The sequence below is a fragment of the Amblyomma maculatum genome, chromosome 1, assembly GCF_055883805.1.
Source record: "Amblyomma maculatum isolate TAMU_Amacu chromosome 1, ASM5588380v1, whole genome shotgun sequence".
Classification (NCBI taxonomy): Eukaryota; Metazoa; Arthropoda; class Arachnida; order Ixodida; family Ixodidae; genus Amblyomma; species Amblyomma maculatum.
Window position 1 is genome coordinate 42,130,521 of NC_139344.1, and position 23,466 is coordinate 42,153,986.

At 45.2% G+C, this 23,466-nt stretch overlaps 1 protein-coding gene across 2 annotated transcripts in view; it reads left to right on the plus strand.

Annotated features, from left to right (window-relative positions):
* Positions 1 to 23,466, plus strand: part of Syn1 (Syntrophin-like 1) — an 85,514-nt gene that overhangs the window by 49,280 nt on the left and 12,768 nt on the right. Inside the window, exons 2-4 of one of the 2 annotated variants that reach the window (XM_084588023.1) lie at positions 6,684 to 7,081; positions 13,351 to 13,493; positions 19,901 to 20,106. In XM_084588023.1, coding sequence (XP_084444149.1) covers positions 6,684 to 7,081; positions 13,351 to 13,493; positions 19,901 to 20,106 — 747 coding nt within the window. The remainder of the gene's footprint in view (positions 1 to 6,683; positions 7,082 to 13,350; positions 13,494 to 19,900; positions 20,107 to 23,466) is intronic. The other variant, XM_084588022.1, reaches the window with a different exon arrangement.

The window sequence follows — 23,466 nt, forward strand, 5'->3', positions numbered from 1 at the left end:
GAGCTCATGCACGATCTCGCCTGTCGTTTAATCTGTTTGCTTACGTACATTGTAATAACGAAAGAGTGGGTTAGAACCGAAGTAATTGGACACCTACTTTGGAAGCGGAGGTTGCCACTCAGACGTCTTCCACGTATGGAAGCTCGCGACGTCTGACTGGCCGCTCACGCAGGGGCGTCAGCTGTTATGCGTTGCAGTCACATTTTGCGGGAGCTCGGCGTCGTGCCACGGCCGTTATTTACTGCAAGCAATAGTCGAAAATTCTTTTTTTTTTTGCTCAGTCTGTCGGATCTTATGAATTTCGACTGAGGAATGGACGGGCATTCACTTAAGCTGGAATACGCGTTTACTTCCTGTCGTGTATACTCTTCCTAGTTATAAGCACCGCCTGACGCGTCACGCCACGCAGCAAAACAGACCGACGCCGTGGATTCTATTCCTGGCCATGGTGGTGCCATCGGGTTTCGCAGAGTGCAAAAATTTGTGCTGGAAAAAAAAAAAAAAAAAAAAAGCTTCCCTTGCCTTCCTCGCTCCACTTCCTTCGTCTCGCCGCACGGCTTCTCTTAGCCGCGTGTAGTGCGTGCGGCGGCTTGACTGGCGAAAATTAATTCTTGCGCTGAACGCGTATGGCTGGCATTTTCAAGGTGTAACGCGCGCCGCTGCGGTGGTCTGTGGCATCTTCTGCGCGTTCTTGCACTTCCCCGTTCCCATTGCGGAAATGGGCTGGTGCCTGCTCTGGCAGCGTCATCCCTTTTCTACCCCCCCCCCCCCCATTTTTTTTTTTTTTTTTTTTGCGAGCGATTAAGGAACGCTTAGTCTCTTAGCATGTGGTCGCGAACAAATATATATTCAAATACAGTGCGTATATGCATGCCATCGATTTCAGCAAATTTATTTATAGTTTCGAAGCAGTAAGCGATATACATGCGCTCGTTGCGCATTGCAGTCTTAAATAATAGAGACTGGGCGGATATTCTAAGCTAAGCCACGGAGGCCACAAACACTGGAACTTCGTGTGGCCGACCATTCCTTTATTTTTCGGTGGCGAAATCTTCGCTGTCGTGCAGAGGTGGATTACAGGCAGGTCACATTTGAAGGGGGCGGTCTCGTTGAGAATTCTGCGTTTCAGAACACTTTTCGTTAAATTAAAAAAAACAAAAATGGGTTCAGCGCGCCTTCTCCTTTTTTCCCCTCCTCCCTTCCCCACTTTTTCTTCTTTCGTTCCCGCCTGCCTGCGGTGCCAGTGCTCGCCACTGCTTGGTGAGAAGGTGACGTGGCACTTGCCTCCTTGATGGATGACGCTGCAAGCGGTGCTTAGAGCTGATTTTTCGAAAACGCGTGCTCTTGGCGCAAGATAGCTAAAGTATTTCGATCCACAGCTTTAAGGGTAATGACGCTTTTGAAATTCTAAAAACTGACATGCATGTTGGTAGTAGCCATGAGAGTACCAACGGTCGTCTACAAAGGTCTAATTTTACACCGTGGTCTAATCAGAACTAGATGCCTAACTGTAATAGGTAAAATTTCTTATAAATTAATTACTCACCTTAAAGTTATCGTTTCCGTTTTCCGATTTCTGCTAACACTGGTACAGTTGTGTCGCGGAAGCCGTCTCACATCTTAGAAAGCCTTTTTTTTTTTTTTTTTTAATCAGTTGCTGGCTTCCGTGAGACTCCCGGTATACTCCCCTTTCCGATTTCCTGCGCTCTTTCGACGACTCACGAGACTGCTGCTGGGTCAGGGGGCAAACGCGCAGTCCATCTCGTTCTGTAGGCAGAGGGTAGTTCGTATATTTCCACATTTCAAACTCGCGACCTCCGTTTGCCCGTGGGGCCCCGACCCGGGCTATCGGTCTGTATAATAGACTGCTCTTGCGTCATCTGTAGCGTGTTCACTGTGCAGCGCGCGCACTTGACAAGAGCGCTCTGCAACGGCACGCCCCGGTGTGCGTTGGCAACATTTGGCTCTGCCATCTGGCCGGAGAGCAGCCTTTGAAACAAAGGTAGAAGCGCGTATGCACGATGTGGTAGCGGTTAGGGGCGCGTAACTTGGCGCCAATAATGCGCATTAATTGTGCCTATTGGGCGCTCTAGGCAAGAATGGGACAGGAAACGGTCTTCACTCTGTTTATTTTTGTCCTTGCTTCAAACTTGAAAATGCACCAAGAGCATTGTGCATGTTAGACGAAGGTCACTTGAAAAAAAAAAAAAAAAAAGAAAAAAAAAAGAGCCTCAAACTTGGCGACAGTATAGGAGCCACAGTGACAGCTTGTTCCGGCAGTCTTTCTGCCCGCGCCTGTGCCGGGAGCGGGGGATGCAGGTGCGCAGGTGGATCGCTCCCGGGCACCATTATGGATTGGCCATGTCTAAATAGGGGAACGCTGCAGCGAGCACTCGCCGCCAGCTGCAATCCATCGGCCGCCGACGACGCCTCCTCGCGTTATTCGGTTACGCGCACGCCTATACGCAGGGAAGGAAACGGATTTCTCTCGAACGCGCATGGTAACGATTACATGTGTGGCGACGGCCGGATTTACTTGACCGTGTGGTATTTTGTAGCGCGCATCGAAATTGCGTTGTACTTGGGAAGGTTTTCGGCGTTCCTCGCGATCATGTCCAGATATTTTCTCTGCTGAGCGCCAGGCCGCAGCCGAAAGCGCGCATATATATATATATATATATATATATACACCGGCACGAGGTCGCAGCTTCGGGATCTTGGCCGTTTTGTTCGGGCCAGTATGCATGGTCACATCGCACACACGCACACGCACACGCACACGCACACGCACACGCACACACACACACACACACACACACACACACACACACACACACACACACACACACACACACACACACACACACACACACACACACACACACACACACACACACACACACTGATAATCCGTTAATTCGCAAAGCGAGCGGAAGTAACCCTGCTGTCCACTTCAACACACGAATGCGTAGCTCTCATACCCCAGTCACAGGTCATTTCGGTGTCATGTCTTAAAGACGGGGGTCTTTAAGACATGACAAAAGGTTAGCCGATCGAATGAAGTCGAGGAAGGAGCGGTGATGAGGCTCGTGCGTCCAGGCAGTAGTACAAGAGGATAGGTTGTTTGACGGGAGACCCACTGCTTCCAGGTGCCGAATTTTTGTTGAGTTTAGTGCCGGGCAAACTAACAATAAGTGGTCAATATCTGCCCTAGTGTTTTCGCAGTGGGGCGGGGATATAAGTGCCGAAATTGAGGCTATATTAGTATATTCGTTAGAATCACATAATTTCAAAATATGTAGCCTATTTTGCAAAAATTCTGCAGACACTGCTTACGTGTATGTATTCAGTATATAAATAAGACTTGAAATTTCTCCAACCAACACTTTTATTTTATAAAACCCGACGTTTCGGAGCCGGCTCGGCTCCTTCTTCAGGGGTGCATGACGCGGGGCTGCGTGCAGCTATAAGTAAAGGAATGGTCGAGGGGGAGAAGAAGGTGGGGGGGGGGGGGAGAATGGGGAGGGGGTGGAATGTGTGTGAAAGGAATGAGAAGGAAGGAGGGGGGTTTAGACGAGTGAGGGTGGCGCAGGTGCAGGTGTGCTCGCTGGCGACTTTTTTCTTTTCTTCTGTGAAGTGGCCAGGAGAGAGCGAAGACCTTGCAAGTATACAGCAGGGAGGTTGCCTGTTGTCCGGTTGATGTTATTTGCGGTAGACTGTATGTGCCATGACTCGAGGAGGCGTCTTTTGCGGTAATTGGTCTCGGTCTCCAAGATGAACGTTTCTTCGAAATTTATTCTGTGGTCGGAATCTTCTGAATGTTCAGCTATGGGGTTGCGTATAAATGGGGTTCCGGATAAATTTTTTTGGGTAGCCGTTCATGGTTAGTTTCCGGATAAATTTTTTTGGGTAGCCGTTCATGGTTAGTTCAAAGGAACTAACCATGAACGGCTACCCAAAAAAATTTATCCGGAAAATCATTCGCCGCCAAAAACGCAACGACAGGCCCCGGGAAGAAAATAACCAGCAGCAAACAACTACATCTCAAAAGTACGTCACTGTCCCCTATGTCCGAGGCGCCAGCGAAACCATCGCCCGTATTCTAAGAAAAGAGGGAATTCGAGTGGCGCACAAGCCTTCAAACACTTTGGGGAGCCTGCTACCCTTCCCCAAAGATCGACCACCAAGAGAAAGAGCCCAAGGCATTGTCTACAAAATTCCCTGCGCCGACTGTGATGCTAGCTACATTGGCGAAACAAAAAACCTAAAAGAAAGAATTCGGCAACACAAGAACGATGTACGAAATTTTTCAAGAGAACGCAACCCCATAGCTGAACATTCAGAAGATTCCGACCACAGAATAAATTTCGAAGAAACGTTCATCTTGGAGACCGAGACCAATTACCGCAAAAGACGCCTCCTCGAGTCATGGCACATACAGTCTACCGCAAATAACATCAACCGGACAACAGGCAACCTCCCTGCTGTATACTTGCAAGGTCTTCGCTCTCTCCTGGCCACTTCACAGAAGAAAAGAAAAAAGTCGCCAGCGAGCACACCTGCACCTGCGCCACCCTCACTCGTCTAAACCCCCCTCCTTCCTTCTCATTCCTTTCACACACATTCCACCCCCTCCCCATTCTCCCCCCCCCCCCCCACCTTCTTCTCCCCCTCGACCATTCCTTTACTTATAGCTGCACGCAGCCCCGCGTCATGCACCCCTGAAGAAGGAGCCGAGCCGGCTCCGAAACGTCGGGTTTTATAAAATAAAAGTGTTGGTTGGAGAAATTTCAAGTCTTATTTAGTTATCAACCCAACCAGACAGGCAAATCTGTCGAAATGTTTAGCTTTCAATGTATTCAGTATGTGTGTGTTCGCATAATCTACCTAAACTATACCATTCTTCACGCGACTTTCAGGACCTGTATTCGCCGAAACCTCTGACAGCATGCAATTGGAGTTAGTGCATATGTCGTTCGTTAGAACCCCTAATTTTTTTATGTCCTCGCATAAAAAAAATAAATAAATAAATAACAGATTTAGCCTAGGTAAGCATGGCATTCAGCGAAAGCTTCGCAACATGGTTACGCTTGGTAGAACTCTTTATTCAGACATGGTTTCTATTCAGACTTTCATTCTGGCTAAGTGCAGTTTACAGTCAGAGAGGTAGTGAGCCTTGGTTTCAACTTGGGCAACGATAAATTTAGTTCAAAAGGGTGGCTTTTTGGGCTTGTTGGTGCGTGAACATAGCGAGACTGTAGCGCAAAGCAGACAGGACACACGAGAAGAACGAACAACACGAGCGCTAACTTCCAACAATCTTTATTTCAGACATGCAGCACATTTATACGCAAAAGATAGGAAATCTCTTGGCGGTGGTATACTGTCAGCACAAGTGATTTCCTATCTTTGGCGTATAAATGTGCTGCATGTCTGAAATAAAGATTGTTGGAAGTTAGCGCTCGTGTTGTTCGTTCTTCTCGTGTGTCCTGTCTTCTTTGCGCTACAGTCTCGCTATGATAAATTTAGACTGTGGTGTTTCATTAGTGAAGACTAGATCTCTGCAGGATCCCCATCGAGCGAGCACTAAACGACATCGTTTCAGAGCGCTTAGAGCACTGCCGTCTCCTTTGTCTTCCATGGCTGGCTCATGTCTTCCATGGCTGGCTCTGAGTCAAAGCGCGATTGCTCCGCGCTCATATACCCTAGCCGCAGCTGGCTGTTCCCATCACGCGAAGGCGCGATGTGATGTAAATAACGTGACCAATCTCAAAGCTCCGCCCTATTCATTGCTCTCGGAAACCTTATTTGAAAGGTCACCTGGAAGGTCAAAGGGTCAAGGGCATGACCAATTTGGTGCGACATCAAGGTGATCCACAAGGTTAGGCTGAATGACGTAGCTCTAGGAAAGACGGCCGCCGTTCGTAGCCGGACCGAAAGACCAGCCTGCATGGATAACTCGTGCCCAAGACAAGCATGTTAGACGAAGTGATGAAGGCTTCGTTTAAGCTGGCGAATACGACGAGGTAGATCATGCAACCTTGCGCGTTGCCATCTCCCTCGTCAATTTTTGTGCGCCTACTTCTGTGGCTCTGCAGCGGAGGACCGAGGTTCATCCCGGTCGCGATAGAGGCGAAACGCAAAGGGGTATCAGCTGTGCACGTTAAAGATAGCCAGATGGTCGAAATTATTTCGGAGCTTTCCGCTGCGGTGCCCCCTTGGTCCCCCCCCCCCCCCCCCCCCTGTAATGCGCTGCTCAGGTGTCCACGGAGAAAGTGTGACAGTTACATGCGCCTTTCCTTTCCCATAAGCCAATTAATTATTTGCCCCGTTTTGATGGCGGTGGAACGCTAAGTAACCTAAAATTATCTAAACTAATCCGGAGCCCTCCACTACGTAACCCCTTCTCCCTCTCTCACTCCCTGCAACCCTTTCATCACTGCGCGGTTGAGGTGCCCAATGAGAAGCGAGTTGCTTCAAATCTTTTTTTTTTTTCTTTTTTTTGCTTTTTCTGTACATCTGATCTGACCTCCAGTCCCTTTATGAGGACGATGGCGCCCTGTGCCTTCAGCTCTTAATCGCTCCATGGAGCAGCCGGCATGTAGTGCATGTGCCACATTCACTCCTGCATCGTGCTGCCAGTGCCTGTAATGCAGGTGTCGGCGTCTACGTCTTTTGCGCAGTGAAGTACCTGCGTGAGGTGACGCCCTACTTCCGCAAGGCGTCCGTGCTGGCCGAGATGGGCTGGGACTTCGCTCCCGGCGGTCTGCTGTCCCGGGGCGCCGCGGCATCGTCGCATCCACAGGGTCGGCCGGACTGCCGGCGCGTACCGCTGCTGTTGTGCCAGTTGGCACGCTCCCTCACCGTGCCGGAGCCACGCGTGCTGGAGCTCCACTCTCCGGACCGGCGCAGCGTGTGCCTGTTGCGCTGCGCCGACGCGGCTCAGTGCTCCGCCTGGTTCAACGCTCTGCATGCGGCCCTGGCGCGCGTCATGGCGCAGGCCGTGGTCGAGGCGGGACACTTGCTGCGCGATGTGCTCGACCAGGCGCAGCTTCAGCACATGGGCTGGCTCTCCGAGAAGGTGGGCGAGGGAAGAATTTGCGCCCCAGTGTAGCACTCGCATTCTCCCCAAGTGGCTTAGTGACGAAATGCGAGCATGGTGGTGGTGGTAAAAAATTTATTCCCGTAAAAGAAAAAAGAAAAACATGAAAGCCTGTAAGAAAGAAATGCACGCAAGGCGAAGCGACCGTCGCGCCATCGAAATGCGTTAAATGCGTGAATAATGCCTCATGTAAATTTTTTATTTTGCTTGCTTCCACTTCATCCGTTTTGTTCATTTGGTACTGACAGTTTGTGAAGTGAGAGAGAGTGACATTTCTTTTTTTTTTTTTCTTGGATGCTTGTGCCACTGGGGTCTAAATATCATGCTTCTTTGCATGTCATCTTTTGCCGCCTTTAAGTGGGGATGTGGGGCTAAATTCATAACTTTAATAAAAAAAATCTTATTTCTAATTTGCTGTTGTTTTGGATTGTGGAAGTATTAAAGAAACTTCTCAACAAGTTTTGTTATCTGCGCAGTAGAAAAATTAAAATTAGTCTTTTTGAGAAATGAGGTGCACACACCACGGAAAGTGTGTATGAACACCGATTTTAAGAATCAGCTACATAGCGGGCAAAAAACTGAACAAGGAATATATCCTGAAGCTAGAATGCTTGTTTTTCGCGCTCTCTAATCAAAAAGGGCTTGCTTTCGAGAGAACAGCAGACAGCAAGAAGAAAAACAGAAGGAAAAGGCAAATTTTGGGCTGTGGCAATGGCGAATTGGTTGGTAAGGAAATAGAAGCTTGGATTGGTTAAAATGCAGCACGTAATTTTCAAATGCTGTTTTTGTACCACTGGGAGCCTGGCTAACCAAAGTGCTCAACAAGCTGATAATAGAATATGGAGCCTAGATGAAGAGGCACGCCCAGCCAGCAACCAATGCATTTCACCAGTGCAGACAAAGGTTGCTGCGAAGCTGTAAAGCTGAAAAATAAAAGAAAAAGAAAAAATAGGAAACTCGAAGCAGTTGCCACAGAGCAGTGCCATGTTAAAAAGAACAGCCCATTGTATTCACCAGGCCATTTTGATCTATTAATTTAGGCCCTAAATTTCAATAGCAGGTTCTCAAATCTTTGAATTCATTTTTCTCAATTTACACTTTCTGTAAGAGCACAACCGTTACAAAAACTACCATTTTCAAACTCTTTTGCCAAAAGTTGTTTTAAAGATGGTTTCCGAACTAAACTTTCATTGGGAATACGATTAAGTACTTGTTGGATTCCTAATTTTTCTCTAAAATATATCAAATATGGGGCATGTAATGGTAACAGAAGTGAAGTTTGTTTTTAAAGTGCGCAGATTTTTAGAAAATTGTCATAAAGAACTCGCAATCGGCCTTATCTTGCACAGTGGACTACCTAGAAGTTATCCAAGCACAAACGTTTAGTACATCTCCATGAGTTTTGAAACGATAGCTTTTCTAAGCTAACACACTTAATTACTCATTGTGACGGCTACAATGTTTTTCCTATTTGTGCTAAGGTTATAGAATGTATTCTAGTAAGGGGAAGATAAACCATCCCTGAAATTTTTACTGAAAGTGGTGCAACATTTCAAAAGTTGTCCCTTTAGCCCCGCATACTCCCTTAAAGAACTGGATTGAGTTACACTCGAATTCTGCGGACCTGCTATGTGCTGTGTGGATTCCTTGCCAACGCCTTATAGTGGCGTTGCTAAAGTGAAGATTGTTGGCTTTGTAGTCGGGTTTGGCTACCTAAAGCTGCACAGAAGCATGTCCAGTCACTCAATTACTGTCATTTGTTGGTTTCACTAACGGTATGAAAATTATAGCATTGTAGAGAACTCATGCAGTGTTGCTCTCTTTTGTTTCTCTCTATCTTGCACTTGACGAATTTGGTGGAAGGTCATGTCTGCAGTTAATAGCATCTTATTTTCTAAAGGTTTGATAAGTTGTAATATGACATTTTTCTTCAAGGAGGGCACTGAAGTCAATTAACAAAAAAAAATGTATGGTACTTGTTTTTGCTTTCCCATATAAACAGATGAAGAGAATGACACGAACTCATTGGCAAGTTGGTATGACATTCTAGGGAGCAGCACGCCTGCACAAATACAGAGGAGGAAGGTCAGCGCTATGTCTCGTCCCTTCCTCCTTCGTGCTTGTGCAGGTGTGCTGCTATATCTGAGGTGAAGAGAGACAGTTTCCTGATAGTGCCAGCTACTTATTCTTGCGAAGGGGAGTGCTTGAAATTTTGCATTATAATACACAACTCAACGCAGCGGTGCCACACAGTAAGGGAAAGGTGGGAGAAGGTAGACTGTTTTCATTAAAAACGAACTTTTCTCCATTTGGTGCACACAAATTACAGCCACATAATTTTGACGATATGCAATGCCCACAGCAGGCAAAATTTGGTGGACTAATAATAAATGCTGTGCCTCCCCCCATCCAAAAAAAAAAAATGTTTTGTGGGTACATTTTGGTTCCAGTACACCCTCCCAGGAGGGTAACCATAATTTTGGTATTCCAGGAACAGATGCAGATATTACTAATGGTCAGCTACAAATCCCAATTGCAACCTCGTTCCTCTCTGTAATAGTTGGAAATTTGGCTGACCGGCCTACAAGTTAAAATGATTCAACTGTTTCTTGACATCTGCCAACAGCATTATTACTTCATTGAGAAAGCTATCTTATATCTTGTTTTCTCAAAGAGCCTACTGTTAAAGTGAGTTTCAGGCTTTTTTTTTATGCACTGGTGTATGCAACAATGGTTGGTTTAGTTTATGGGATCAAACGTCCCAAAGCGGCTCAAGCTGTGAGAGGTGCTGTAATAAGAGGCTCCGGAAATTTTGGCCACCTGGGGCTCTTTAACGTGCACTGACATCGCACAGCACGTGGGGGTCTAGCTTTTCGCCTCCATCGAAAAGCGGCCACCACGGCCGGAATTCAATCCCACATCCTTGGGCACAGGAGTCAAGCGCCCTAACCACTGCACCACCGCAGTGCCCGTACGCAACGGACAACACTAAAAGCAAAAGCCTTCTGCAGTTTCTGGTAGGAAACGATTTACATGACTTTCTATAATATGCCTTAAGTCAAGCTTGCAAAAAAAAAAAAAAAGTATGCAACAATGGCATATGAGAGGTATTTGGGAGGGCATTTGAAATCCTCGAGTGCCCTTGATTATATATAAAAAAAATGATGCAAGGACCCTTGAATCTAATTTTTTAAGTTTGATTCACTCCTTAAATTCTTTGAAAAATTGAGGGTGATCTGGTTTGTCTAACATTAAAGGTGATTAGGACTGCCTCTCACAGGGAATAATGAAATACGGAGGTGATAGGCAGAATGCAAATGACAGCATGGGAACATGGCAAGGTCGCTTGTGGCCTCTTTCTTTTTAACAGGCCATAAATCCTTCAGAACACGCTTCTTGCTACACTTTACTATTTTTCTTTTTCCTGTATATGTGTTGCTTCTATAGACTGACCCCACCTCCCTTTGTGCAAGCTAACTATTCTGAATGAATTCAGCTCAATGCAGAACCCACCGTGAGCACACCATTTTCCTGAAATTTTTTTCAGCAGTGAAGGTGGTTTCTTCCCATTCCTGTCCCTGCCTTCCACTGTGTTCCCTCTAAGGTGTGCTTTCCCGTTTGCAACATCAGTGACACTGGCTCCGAAGTCATTGTGCACATTTGACATCCTTGTATCATTTCACCTTTGTGCTTTGATTGCGTGAATTAAATGCCTTGTGAGGTGTAAATTGCAAGTTTCCACACTTGCCTGGCTTGAACGTGTGGATTGTGGTGTATAGGGGGAGAGTGGTTTGCATAAAGTGAAGGCTATGTTTTACTGGAGGATTGATGTGGTGATTATGGGTGAATTGGCACTGAAAGTTTACCTCAAAAGCTTGCAGGATATCTCTAGGTCAGCAGCATACAGAAGCAGTTAGGCTGTTGGAAGTTTCATGCATGCTGGCAGAGAATCGCCTGGAATGTGTACATGCGACTGGGAGGATGCAGCTGTAAAAAATGCTCAGATTTCTTTTAAAGTCACAATTAGTTTCTTTGAGGATGATGACATTAGGAATGACTTGACTCTCTTTGCCAAGGCTAGCAGTTTTCTTAGAGGCTAAGAAAGGCTAGCAGTTTCCTCAAAGAGGCTAAGGAAAAGGAAGAGAAATGGTGGCCATGGAGAGGGAAATCTAAGCTAAGTAAGAGTATAAAGGATACTTAATTGATGCAATAAAAAAAAAAGTAACAATGATTTCTTACCATCTTTGACTATCGCATCGCCCCTTTGTAATTCTTGAAATGCTAGAATTTTTTTATTCTAGGCAAACTGTTCGGTATGAACCCTGCATATGCAACTATGCTACATTGTGTGCAAAAAATGCGAAACTTTGTAATATGAGTAATTAAGGCAAAAGCCTTGCATGCCTCTTGAGTGTCATGAGCAGGAAGTAATACCAAAAAATTACAAGGGTTCAACGCTGCTGAATCAAATATTGAGCAAAAGCATTAGCTGCGGGTGACCAAGCGTTCTTCTCTTTTTCTTCTTCCTTAGCCCACATATAAAGCCCCGCTTTAACCAACCCACATGAACGTGCCTTAGTGGCCTATAGAGGTAACGTGAATGCCGGGGTCCTAGCAGGCTGATTCTGACATAACCGTCCCATGTGAAACGAGAGACCCAAGTTGGCAGCTCCTGCCAGCCTGTGTGTCACGTGGGGTGTGACTTCACAGCGTCACGTAGGTAAGGCATAACTGCGGCCGGGTCACGCGAAGGCTTGAAAGTGCGAGTAGTATTGCTTTCACAATAAAATATAAAATGTTTTTATTGCAATGCACTTATTCATTGTGCAACATTCAGTGTGTAGCACACCATTTCGCTTCCCATTTAGCATTTACCTGATAGTCAAGTTGGCGGCTAGCTTGTGACAGAGGTTTGAACAGACTACGCATGTATGTACCTCCATTTGTGCACCATTAATTGTAAAAGGAGTCCTCTGAGAAGTGAGACAATGTGCCATGCTTTTCCTCAAAGACAACCAACTTTCATTTTGAGGAAAACACGCTTTGCTAAACTTTGTGGCAGTTTCTCAATACCAAATGACCAGGAAAAACCATGCCTAACACTGCTTTTTCACGTCTTAATAGTTAAAATTGACCTTAAGTTAAGCTGACCTGCTGGGGTGGCATAGCGGTTACAGCACTAGACTCTTTTCCCACAAATGCGGGATAAATCCCGGCCTAGGCAGCCACTTGGGGGCGAAAAGCAAGGCGCACGTATGCTGTGCGATGTCAGTGCACGTTAAAGAACCTCAGGTGGTTGAAATTTTTGGAGTCCTTCACTACGGCGTCTCTCCATAGCCTGTCGCTTTGGGACATTAAACCTCAGAAGCCAAACCAAACCACTTGAAGCTGAGTTAAACCGCAGCTAATGTTTTTCATGTTTTACGAAAAAAATAAAGCAAACTTTGTATCTTCATATCTTGGGAAGAATCCCGCTGGGGTGGCGCAGTGGTTACGGCACTCTACTACTGTTCCCAAGGACGTGGGATCGAATCCCGGCCTCGGCGGCCGCTTTTCGATGGCGAAAAGCAAGGCGCCTGTGTGCTGTGCGATGTCAGTGCACGTTTTAGAACCCCAGGTGGTCGAAGTTTCCGAAGTCCTCCACTACGGCGTCTCTCATAGCCTGAGTCGCTTTGGGATGTTAAACCCCACGAACCAGCCAACCATATCTTGGGAAGAAAAAGAGGCCTATTTTCCTTGTACTGCTTTAGATAAACCTGTTCTGTCCTGCAGCACATTCACCAAATTACATTTTGAAAAGAGAAGGCAAAATTTGCAAATGGGAAAAATTTGAGCATTGTCTTCAGAATGGTACAGACGCTAAGGCGGGTTTGGATAATATATAAATACAATTTCTAATCACACGCTTCGTTAACGGCTTGTGTTGGAAAAGCTCTATTATGATATCCTACTTCATAAATCTTGCTTGCCGAAATAATTGTTCATTATATAAGTGTAGTACCCTCATGTTTTTATTTGATAGCTTTTCAGTGTTTAAGTCGCCATAGATGAGCAGGGCATAAATTTTCTCTGAATATTTGGTTTTAATGCCTCTTAAAACATGGAAGTTAAGTTAGTGTGGTAATGTGCATATTGGGGTACTTTGACCTTGTTGAGAAACGTCTCCTGTTTGCAGTGGCTAGGTACCATTGTGCAGCCTTTAGTATCATGGAGACAAGAACAGGTACTTTTTTTTTTTCTGGCTGCAGACACGAGAAGATTCTGTGACGGCTCAGTGGCGGGCTGTGTTCGTCGCAATCACCGACCGGGACCTGCTGTTTTATGACCTTGTTCCTTGGACCAAGGAAGCATGGGCTGTTCCTGTGCACAGCGTGCCTTTGCTCCACACTAGGTACACTGTGGCATCTGGTCTTTTAAATTTGTAGTGCATGGCTGCCTTCTGTGGCTACATCATATTGTGTTCTCGTGGTTCACATTGTAACGCACTGTTGTTTAGCATCTTTGCACTGTGTTAGCCTGCCTTTGAAGCATATCAAATCTAGTCTGCAGTTGCTACAATACAAATGAGTTCTCTTATAGTAGTGGCTCTGTTGCTAAAGCGAGGAAAAGTTGCAGCTCTGTATCGGCCAACATAGATCTCTCTGCTACCGTTGCTCTCTTTGCATTTATTGGATAGTCGGGATGTGTTTTGGGATATATTATGTGTAATTGTGTAGCTGTCCTGGGGCCGAATTATGGTACTCGCTCTAAAGTTTTAGAGCTTGACGCCAAAATGACGACACCACGATACATCGGCGAGACAACGCGTGACGAAATGCGGAATCAACCAGTGATCGCCAGGATGCTGCCCTGGACCGCTTATTTTCATGGCAAGAGGTTTATTTATACGTCAAGGAGCTGTTTGCTAACTTTTTTATAGATATGGCGTGTGAATAAATGAACTAATGTTTTAATTTTTCAACAAGCCGCATTTCAAGTTCAACATCATCAAAAAAAATCAAGAAGCAGCTACAGTTTTGCAATTAAATGGTCTTCAGGGTAACTTTTGTCGCCGTGAGGGTGCGCTGGCAGAGGTAAACAACTCAGGGTATGGGTAAATGAAGGATTGGCATACATTGGAAAGCATGAGCAATCACTTAAGGATCACTTAAGGCCAAAGGGCGAAGGAATGCCGGGATAATGAAGCATAGGGCATTGTGGGGATACAACAGGTATGAGATTTTGAGGGGTACTTGGAAAGGAATTATGGTGCCCGGACTTACTTTCGGAAATGCGGTTTTGTGCCTAAATTCAGAGGTACAGTCGACATTAGAAATAAATCAGAGATCCGCTGGACGATTAACACTAGGTGCCCACGGCAAAACCACAAATGAGGCGGTACAGGAAGATATGGGCTGGGCATTTTTCGAAGTACAGGAAGCTCAGAGTAAAATATTATATAAGGAACGCCTGAGGAAATTGGACAGTAACAGATGGGCAGCTAAAGTATTCAAATACCTATACCTACAAAGCGTTGACTCACAAAAGAGGAAAAGAACTAGGAAACTAACCAGTAAGTATGCTGGTCACAAGGACGAATAAATAAAGAGCGTTAAGCAACAGGTGAAAAACACAGAAGGTAAAAATTGGATAAATTCGATGGAAAAGAAACAGAGTGTAGAATTATACTGAAAGTGGAAAAGACGGATTAGAAAGGAAGCTTTCTTTGATAACTCAAGAGGCAGTGCCCTACTTTTTGAAGCTAGACCAGGGTGCCTTTGAACACGCAGCTACAAAAAGAAATTTAACAATGAAGCTCTGACGCATGTGCTGTATGTGGTAACTCCAGTGAAACAATTGACCATATTATACTCGAATGTAATGGTATTCATCCGGAAGTCGATGCAGGCGCAGTCACTGTTCCTGAAGCTCTGGGGTTTAGAGATACCAGTGGCCGGGTGAATAAACCGGTGGTGGAAGCTAGCAAAAAGTGAGGGGAAGATTGGTGGCTTAAAAGCAGAAAAGTGACAGAATGTTAGTAATGTAGAAACGAAAATTTAATAAATAGAACGATGATATAGTTAACAAATCTAAAACAGTAATTAAGATATAGGAAGAAAAATGAGCATGATAGCTACTGCTATTACCCTGTTTCAAAGGGGACGCTTCTATATTTTATCCATCCATCCAAACCCTACAAAGGGGGCCCTTCTGTAAAACAGCTGATTCTACGGCTAGTTCCTGCTTTTTGCGCATCGTCTGAAGTCAAGAGACTGTGTGGTGGTTCTAAAAGCGCGGAGAGACCTGATCGAAAGCAGTGTAATCGGGGCTCTGTTTATTTTTCTTCAGGAAACAGAGACAAATGAAAGATCGACCACGGAGCATGCTCCGTTGGGCAAAATAAACTTTATAGCCGCACGAAAGTCACACACGCGAAGGCTTCAGTTGGAACTAACACAGGAAAAAGCAATGCAGTGGTGCATACACTACCAACCTTGCTCGTTTTCATGTCGCCGCCGCATTTTGATTTGGGTGCACTGCACGAAGTGCACCCACCCTTCAGTGTGCCAACTTTGCATATGAGTTCAGCCATTAGACGCACACACTTGCTCCCGTCGGTTATGAGAGGCTGACGATTTGCGGAGACTTGAAATCCTCCAGTGGAAAAAAAAAAATATATATATATATATATATATATATACATATATATATCTGAGCATGCATTACACTTACTGCCGCACTGACAGAGCGTTCGACCGCGAGCTTCATCACACTTCATCGGCGAAATCATCGCTTGACCATTCCGCTTTCACATTTTCAAGTCGAAATAGACTTTGGAACAACTCACCGTACAAGTAGAACACATTCTCGCGCACCGTCCTTCATCGTTGCTTGAGCCGGTGTTGCCGCTTGAAGCACTGCAGCCACCACTTCACCACAGACGCCGCCGCCATTTTTTCTCTAAAATGTTTTAGACCGCCTCATCGTGCTCAACAAAAATAGTCTAAAACCATGGGCATATTGAGGTGCACAACTTTGTCTGATTTTTCGCCTCCGCGACGCATACGCAGCATCCCATGATGCAACTTTACAAGATAGCGACGACGACCAATAGGAGCGGGTGTTTTAGAGTGCTCTCAATAATAGAGCGGTCCGTAATTCAGCCCCTGCCATGCATTTCAGAATCATCTGCTTAGGTATTTTTTTACGCTGTGTCGTGCTTGGTAGACTGGAAATGTGTATATGTGGTGAGGTTGAAGTGGGAAAGGCACAATGGAGATCTGGTATATTCCCAGTTTAGAGCTGTGACTGACCATATCAATCGAATTCAGTTTTGTAACATTTCAGGTCAATCAGCTACTTGTTTGGATTACCTTAATTCTTTTTAACACTTCAGTCATAAGTTTCGACTATGGAATGAAATCCATGCCATGCTTCTTAAAAAAATTTTTTACGCCCATGTTACTGCAAAGCCTTCTTCTATGCAAACCTCCTTTTGGTCTCTGTGTAATACAGGGGGCACATGCAACAATTGGCAGTGCCCATCTTCCTATTTTTTGAACAGGCTGTACTCTACCCAAAAAAGTGGGAAATCTGCAGGGGCCACTGTAAGCTTCTGTACGTAAAACAGTGTGAAAACTGGGCTTCTAAAGAATCTTTTTTGCAGCCTTTCGAAACGTTTCTGTGGAGATGTAGTCTAGATCCATTCATTTTTGAAGTTCAGCAAAGTTTTCAATAGATGGGCAATATGGGTAAAGTCTGGAATGGGCATGTTCGTTACATTGTGGGTTACTTATGGATCACATAGAATAGCCAGGCTGCATATACACGAATACTGCCACACGGTGAAGTCATGTGGTGGCTCGGTAAGCTTCAAAGAAACTGTGTAAAGCAAACATGCAGGGTTGCTATCGCATTCTGTTGGCACCTTAAGGGTGCTGGTTTTTACAGTGGCTCACTAATAAATCATCATCATCATCATCAGCCTGATTATACCCACTGCAGGGCGAAGGCCTTTCCCATATTTCTCCACTTAACCCGATTCTGTGCTAGCTGCATCCACTTGACCCCTGCGAACTTCTTAATCTCATCCGCCCACCTAACTTTCTGCCACCCCCTGCTACGCTTTTCTTCCCTTGGAATCCAGTTGGTTACCCTCAGCGACCATCGGTTATCCTCTCTTCGCACTACATGTCCTGCCCATATCCATTTCTTCTTAATTTCTACTAGAATGTCGGTAACTTGAGTTATTTCTCTGACCCACTCTGCACGTTTTTTATCTCTTAATGTTACCCCTACCATTTTTCGTTCCATAGCCCTCTGGGTTGTCCTCAACTTAAGTAGAACTCTCTTGGTTAGCCTCCACGTTTCAGCCCCATAGGTGAGTACAGGCAAGATGCAACTATTGTATACTTTCCTTTTGAGCGATACCGGTAAGCTGCTAGTCATAATCTGCGAGTGCTTGCCAAATGCGCTCCATCCCAATCTTATTCTTCTTGTTATTTCCTTTTCATGGTCCGGATCTGCAGTTACTACCTGTCCTAAGTAGCCATATTCACCTACTACTTCCAGTATTTCGCTACCTAATGTAAACTGCTAGTTCCTTCCCGAGGCTGTTGAACATTACCTTAGTCTTCTGCATATTGATTTTCAATCCTACCTTTCTGCTTTTCCTGTCTAGGTCATCAATCATTCTTTGCTGTTCATCCCCCGAGTTGCTTAGCAAGGCAATGTCATCAGCAAATCGCAGATTACTGAGGTATTCCCCATCTACCCTTATCCCTAACTGCTCCCATTCCAAGTCTCTGAATACTTCCTCTAAACAAGCTGTGAATAGTACTGGGGAGATTGTGTCTCTTTGCCTAACACCTTTCTTTATGGGAATTTTGTTACTTTCTTTATGCAGAACTATGGTTGCTGTGCAGCCACTATATTTATCTTCCAGCACTTTCACGTACGGTTCGTCTACCCCCTGATTTCGCAATGCCTGCATCACCGCCGAGGTTTCAACTGAGTCAAATGCTTTTTCGTAATCAATGAATGCTATGTATAAGGGCTGGTTATATTCCAAGCATTTTTCTATCACCTGATTGATGGTATGGATATGATCGATAGTAGAGTACCGTTTCCGAAACCCTGCTTGATCCTTTGCTTGATTGCAGTCTAAGGTTGTCCTGATTCCGTGCCGCACCAAAGAAAATTTGAGGGTGGCCCACTGCTTAGCCGATGCAATGGTACTGGGGCTCCAGAAATCGCTGCTGCAGTGAGCTAACCTGCTCTAACCCAGCCAAGAATAGAATACTGTCTGCTTTGTCCCCCTTGAAGCAAACTAAACTAGCATTTGATTCAGCAGCAGCTTTGAAGCTAAAAAATTTGGGGGACACTTTAGCTTCGCCTTGAAGGGCATGATGTGTCTGGGACTCCCTTTGTGGATCCTCATGCATTTTGCTGCTCGCTTAACTGTTAATCTGTTAGTTTTGTGCCTCCGTTATTTCACACATACTCATTAGCATACAGTCGTAAGGTTGTTTCTTCATTGCCTAAGGGTAGCGTGTCTGACTTGGGATCTGAGGCTCCCTAGTTTGATGCTCATCTCGCTGTCCTATCTCAAAGGAGCTGCCAGAGTTGGCAGCTCCTGCCGGCTCTATTAATGCCATGCGGTCTCTTGATGTCACAAAACTTGTCAACCGGTCGGTGCCTGGCCACGGCACCTGCTGACTACCAACTGCCATCATCATTATAAGCATTGTGGCCACTCACTTGGGATCGTGATAAATTCGTACTAACGCTTGCATTAGAAGCTGGGTGTTGACACACCTGCCCAAAACATGAACCCTCTGTTGGTGCAATGTTTTTGGATCCACCGGTGCATGCCGCAGTGTAATTTCAGTGTGCTTACAGCATGTGGAGAGAACAGCCTTACATATTCTCTTTTTAAGATGATTACTTCTCTGCAGTTAACAACAGAATGCCACAAGTGATGTTTTGCTGTCTGAGTCCTAACTGTGGGCTAGAAGGTGCTGTAGCACTCAGTTATTCCAGTTCGCACACACAGAGTTAGGTTCCTTTTCATGGCATTGTTTTCCAAGATGATGCGTGTTTGAGACGCCCTGCATAAGGGAACAGGAGCATCCCCTTGAATATCTATAGTCTAGTAAAGCTACGAATTTGGAGATGTTTAGTGCAGTAAGAAGCGATCATGTGGCTAAGACTGTGTATACAAAATGTGTTTGGGGAAAAATGTTGCCTGTAGTAGAATGTGAGCATGCTGAATTTATCACTGCTTTCAGGGCTACAGGGTAGTGGGGGCTTGCTTCGCCGTGAGAGCTCTGAAGTAGCCGCTACGGTGTACATAGGGCCCTTCATTTTTGGGTAAAAGCAGACTTTATACAGTTCTTGCAGACCAAAAATTTGCCCAATTTGGCTGCAAACCAGAGCAGGCTCTCAGACAAATGGAGTTTCTACGGTCCCCTGCACTGTCCCCTGCTCACTGGCTTTGAGTATAAACTGGCTAACGTTAGCATCTGCCCTCACTCTTCTACCTTGGGTGATAAGTGAGCGGGTGGCATGTGCATCATATGATTTGGTGCCTTTGGAGCACTTTAATGCCGGACAAGGGCGCAGGCTTTTGTCGCCCAGCTTACATTCGTAGCAGGGGATCAGGGGCTAGTGCCAGAGAGTGCAGAACCACTTCTCGGCTTGAGGCCTACTTGAGCTGCCAGCATGGCTTAGCACAAGTGCAAGTAAAGTGCATTAATCATTTCACGACTATAGAGAAACTTGCCAGGGGTGGCAGGTTGAAGTGGCGGGCTTCCGCAGGCTGGTGACGACGAGTTCTGGCAGGGCCTCGGTGGGACCATCTGCAGGAGGTGAAGCGACTACGCTGACGCTGCGTCTGGGCACACGACAGGGGGTCCAGTCCCGGCTGATGCGTGTCGAGACCCACCGAGATCTGGCAGTGTGGGCACGTCACCTGGTGCACGGTGCCCACCTTGCAGTAGCCGCTGCCAAAGAAGTGCGTTTTGGTGAGTTGCCACTTTGTGCGACACCATCATTGCCAGCCTGCCCGTCTCTCATTACTATTTACCTGATAGTTCTCCCAGAATACGCGGTGTGGCTGATGCTCTGCTTTGAAAACCTTTTTAGCATTAAAATTTTTGATTGTGTCTGCAGTAAAAGTTGACAGCATTATGTAGCAATGTTTGTTTAGCCGAGCTAGCATTTTTATTTAATTTTATTGTGCCGCTGTATCCCCAGCATACATGTATTTTTCAACTTTGCATCTTCAGCTTCTTGCTTGTTGCTTGTCGCGTACTTGCTACAGTAGTTAGCATGAGGAATGTCCTTCAGATATTTGCGAAACATCCTTATGGTTTCAACAATGGGGCACAGAGGCTAACATCTTCATGTGCTTATTGAGAAAATTTACTTGCGTTTTGACCAAGGTTGTCTCTTGCCTTTACATGGCGCTGAAGTTTTTCTTGCAAGTGGGCTGTTGATATCTGAAGGTGTAATTGGAAAAAAAATGGCATTATTGGAATGGGTTATTGGAATTGAGTATGGCAGAATCTATTAGCTGCAACTTGGGAAGTTATGAGTGATGTGTACACATCGTTATAAAAAGTCCAAAACAGTGAAAAATTGGTTGAATGACATTAAACCTTTAGTGACGATGTAGTGGCTATTAGCGGCCATTTCTTGAGTTTTCTAGCCAGGTTTTGAGTTTGCTGTTAAATGTAGAATGATGCTCAATAAATAATCCTGGTGGACCAACATGACTGCTTTAATTTCTTTTCAAAAGCTATAAAAATATAAAATGTCAGTCATTTTACTGTGGCATCTCACAGGCAGCTGGTCTTTATAGGTTGATGTGTTTGTGTTTCGTGGGGTTAAGCTTCAGCTGCTTCTGGGGGCTCAAAGCCATTTGGCAGGGGAACAGCAGCTGACATTTTAAACATGACAGCAGTCAGTGACACCACCTGGACGAGTGGGCCTTTCTAACACCCTTTACTTGGTGCAGATGTTCCTCCAATACCTTCTTTCTTTCTTGGGAACTATCTCCCATGCATCCCCTTTTTCCGTAATGCCATTTGTTATTTTTGGGAGAAAATTCTTTAGAAGAGGTAATCTGGCTTGACCTGAGAACTGAAGACTTTTGGTGGGGGAATGAGTTGGAAAAGCTCTGCTTTTCCAGGCATTTACTCCTTATTGTCTGGGTTGATGACTGCATTATCAACGATTCCAAATTTCCACATTTTCTGGGTTTGCAAGGATTCCTTTAGCAGTTCTAGGTCTCTGAATATAATTAATGTCTTTTGTTGATTGCACTATGATTGGGTCAAATGTCCTTTCAAGTATTGTTTGGACCAGTGCCTCCAAACTCTGCCAATGGCTTAAATTAGGTGCAGTTCATATGACAGATGTAGTGATATCCCTGTGTTTTAAGGCTGGCAGAAACATAGCATCAACTGCTGATGATGGCAGGAAAAACTGACTTTGGCTTGTCTGGTTTGGTACACTCAGACAAGACACTCATAGAAGCTGCCCTATTAGGGCCCACAATTTTGCAGTGAAATTTTTATGAATATCAGATTTGACAATTTAGTTTTGTAGCTGGCACTCTAACTCACTTTAAAAGCCTCCAAGTTCTTGTTCACTGTCACTGTAAAACGTGCCACTCATGGTGCTTGCTCCCAGACACCCTTGGAGCTGCTGCACTCTCTCAGGAGATGCCCTCTGCTTGTGTGGCAAGCTCACCGGAGTCCAACTTCCAAGTAAAAAAAGTGATCGTTTTGTGCCCAGCTTTTGCTATTTGCAATCCAGAGAATAGATCGAAGCCAAAGGTTAATAAACAGAACAAACTTTATGCAGTCAAGGGATCATACGCAGTATTGAACAAGGATATTCAGAATACATGCAGTGTTCACCAAAGAATGCAAAGCTCAACCAAGCTAAAGCTTTAAAACGCAGACATCTGGAAACAAAAGTGCACCAATGTATGAGAGAGGCAAAACCATATAAACATGAAATTGTTCATTGGGCACTGTGGCAGTCCGATGCCTTGAGAGTCACGATGTGGTCGTCCCGAAGACTGGCAGCACTCTTGTGCAGATTCCTGGCTGATCGATCTGTGGTTGCTTGGTGAGTGGGTTCTGCTTGGGAAGCATGCAGGAGCACTCCGATAAATGTTCACTGCGCCACCAAGCTGATTGCAGACGCTGCGAAACCTTTAATTATAGGGTTTGCTTAGTTTATTTTGTTCCAGCACTCCAAGGCGGGCACGCACACACACATAACATTCATTGCGAGCGTCCTCTCACCCACTCGCTGAAATGCATGTTGCCATTGGTGAGATGTGGAGGAATTCTCTAGAAACTTGCAGCTCCTTCTTCGCTGATTGGTTGCCGCCGTACACGGGCTAAGTAGTATGCGCAAGACTACGCACTCCCCACTCGTAAACAGGGTTTTTTCTCCTCAGTTCTTGAATTCTGTATGGCATTCGTGGGCACAGCTCCTTTTCATGACGCACTGGCTTTACAAATGTTTGTCAATCTCATCTTCTAGATTTTTTCCTGCCAGAGTGTTATGAGTGTAAATAGTGCTGTGAGGTTCAAAGTTCTTGCAAAGTGCTAGAAGGAAAGAACTTGACACGTCAGCTAGCAACTCTGAATGGCTCGAGGGTTTGCTTGGGTAAGCATTTCTAGGTAACTGTTGTACCCTTCATTAGAAGCAGTCTAGCAAAGCCGACACTTGCCACTTGGAAATGTTGTGCCTCCATCATTTAGTCTGCCGGTAGCGGAGCAGTCACTTTGTTTTCTGGTCGTACGTTGAATCACTTACATGTTATGCATTCTTTTATGGTGAATTCTAGTCGGCAATTCTGACCATTGTTTTGAACCTGCAGACGAGCTATACGAAAAGTGCTGCAGTGTTGCAAAATTCGAATCAACAGTTAGAACACAAGGTGAGCTGCAGCGATTGATCGTTAAGTGAATTGCCCTTGATCTAGGATTGGCGTTCAAGATCTGAACCTTTATCACCCAGTGGAACATTAGATTCAGTTTGTAGATTAAAAAATGATGGCCCGTATTGCTGACTGGAATTTGCCATTATCATTTTCTTCGCCCATTTTCTTGAGCTAGAATGTGCTTGGGGATCAGTTTTCGGTATACCACTATTTCCTGTATTGCCTGCTCCAAAAATATACTAGACCACATATTTTTTGTTGCACTAAAAATGAAGGAAAACAGAATTAAAAGTGTACATGCATTTAAACTTGTTTTATGATAAAGAAAGTGTTTTTATTTTTCTTTATTCGTATATTGGTGGGAATGGGAGTGCTGCTCCGGAGTAGCTTGCATGAAAAATGGGCGATGACTTCATGC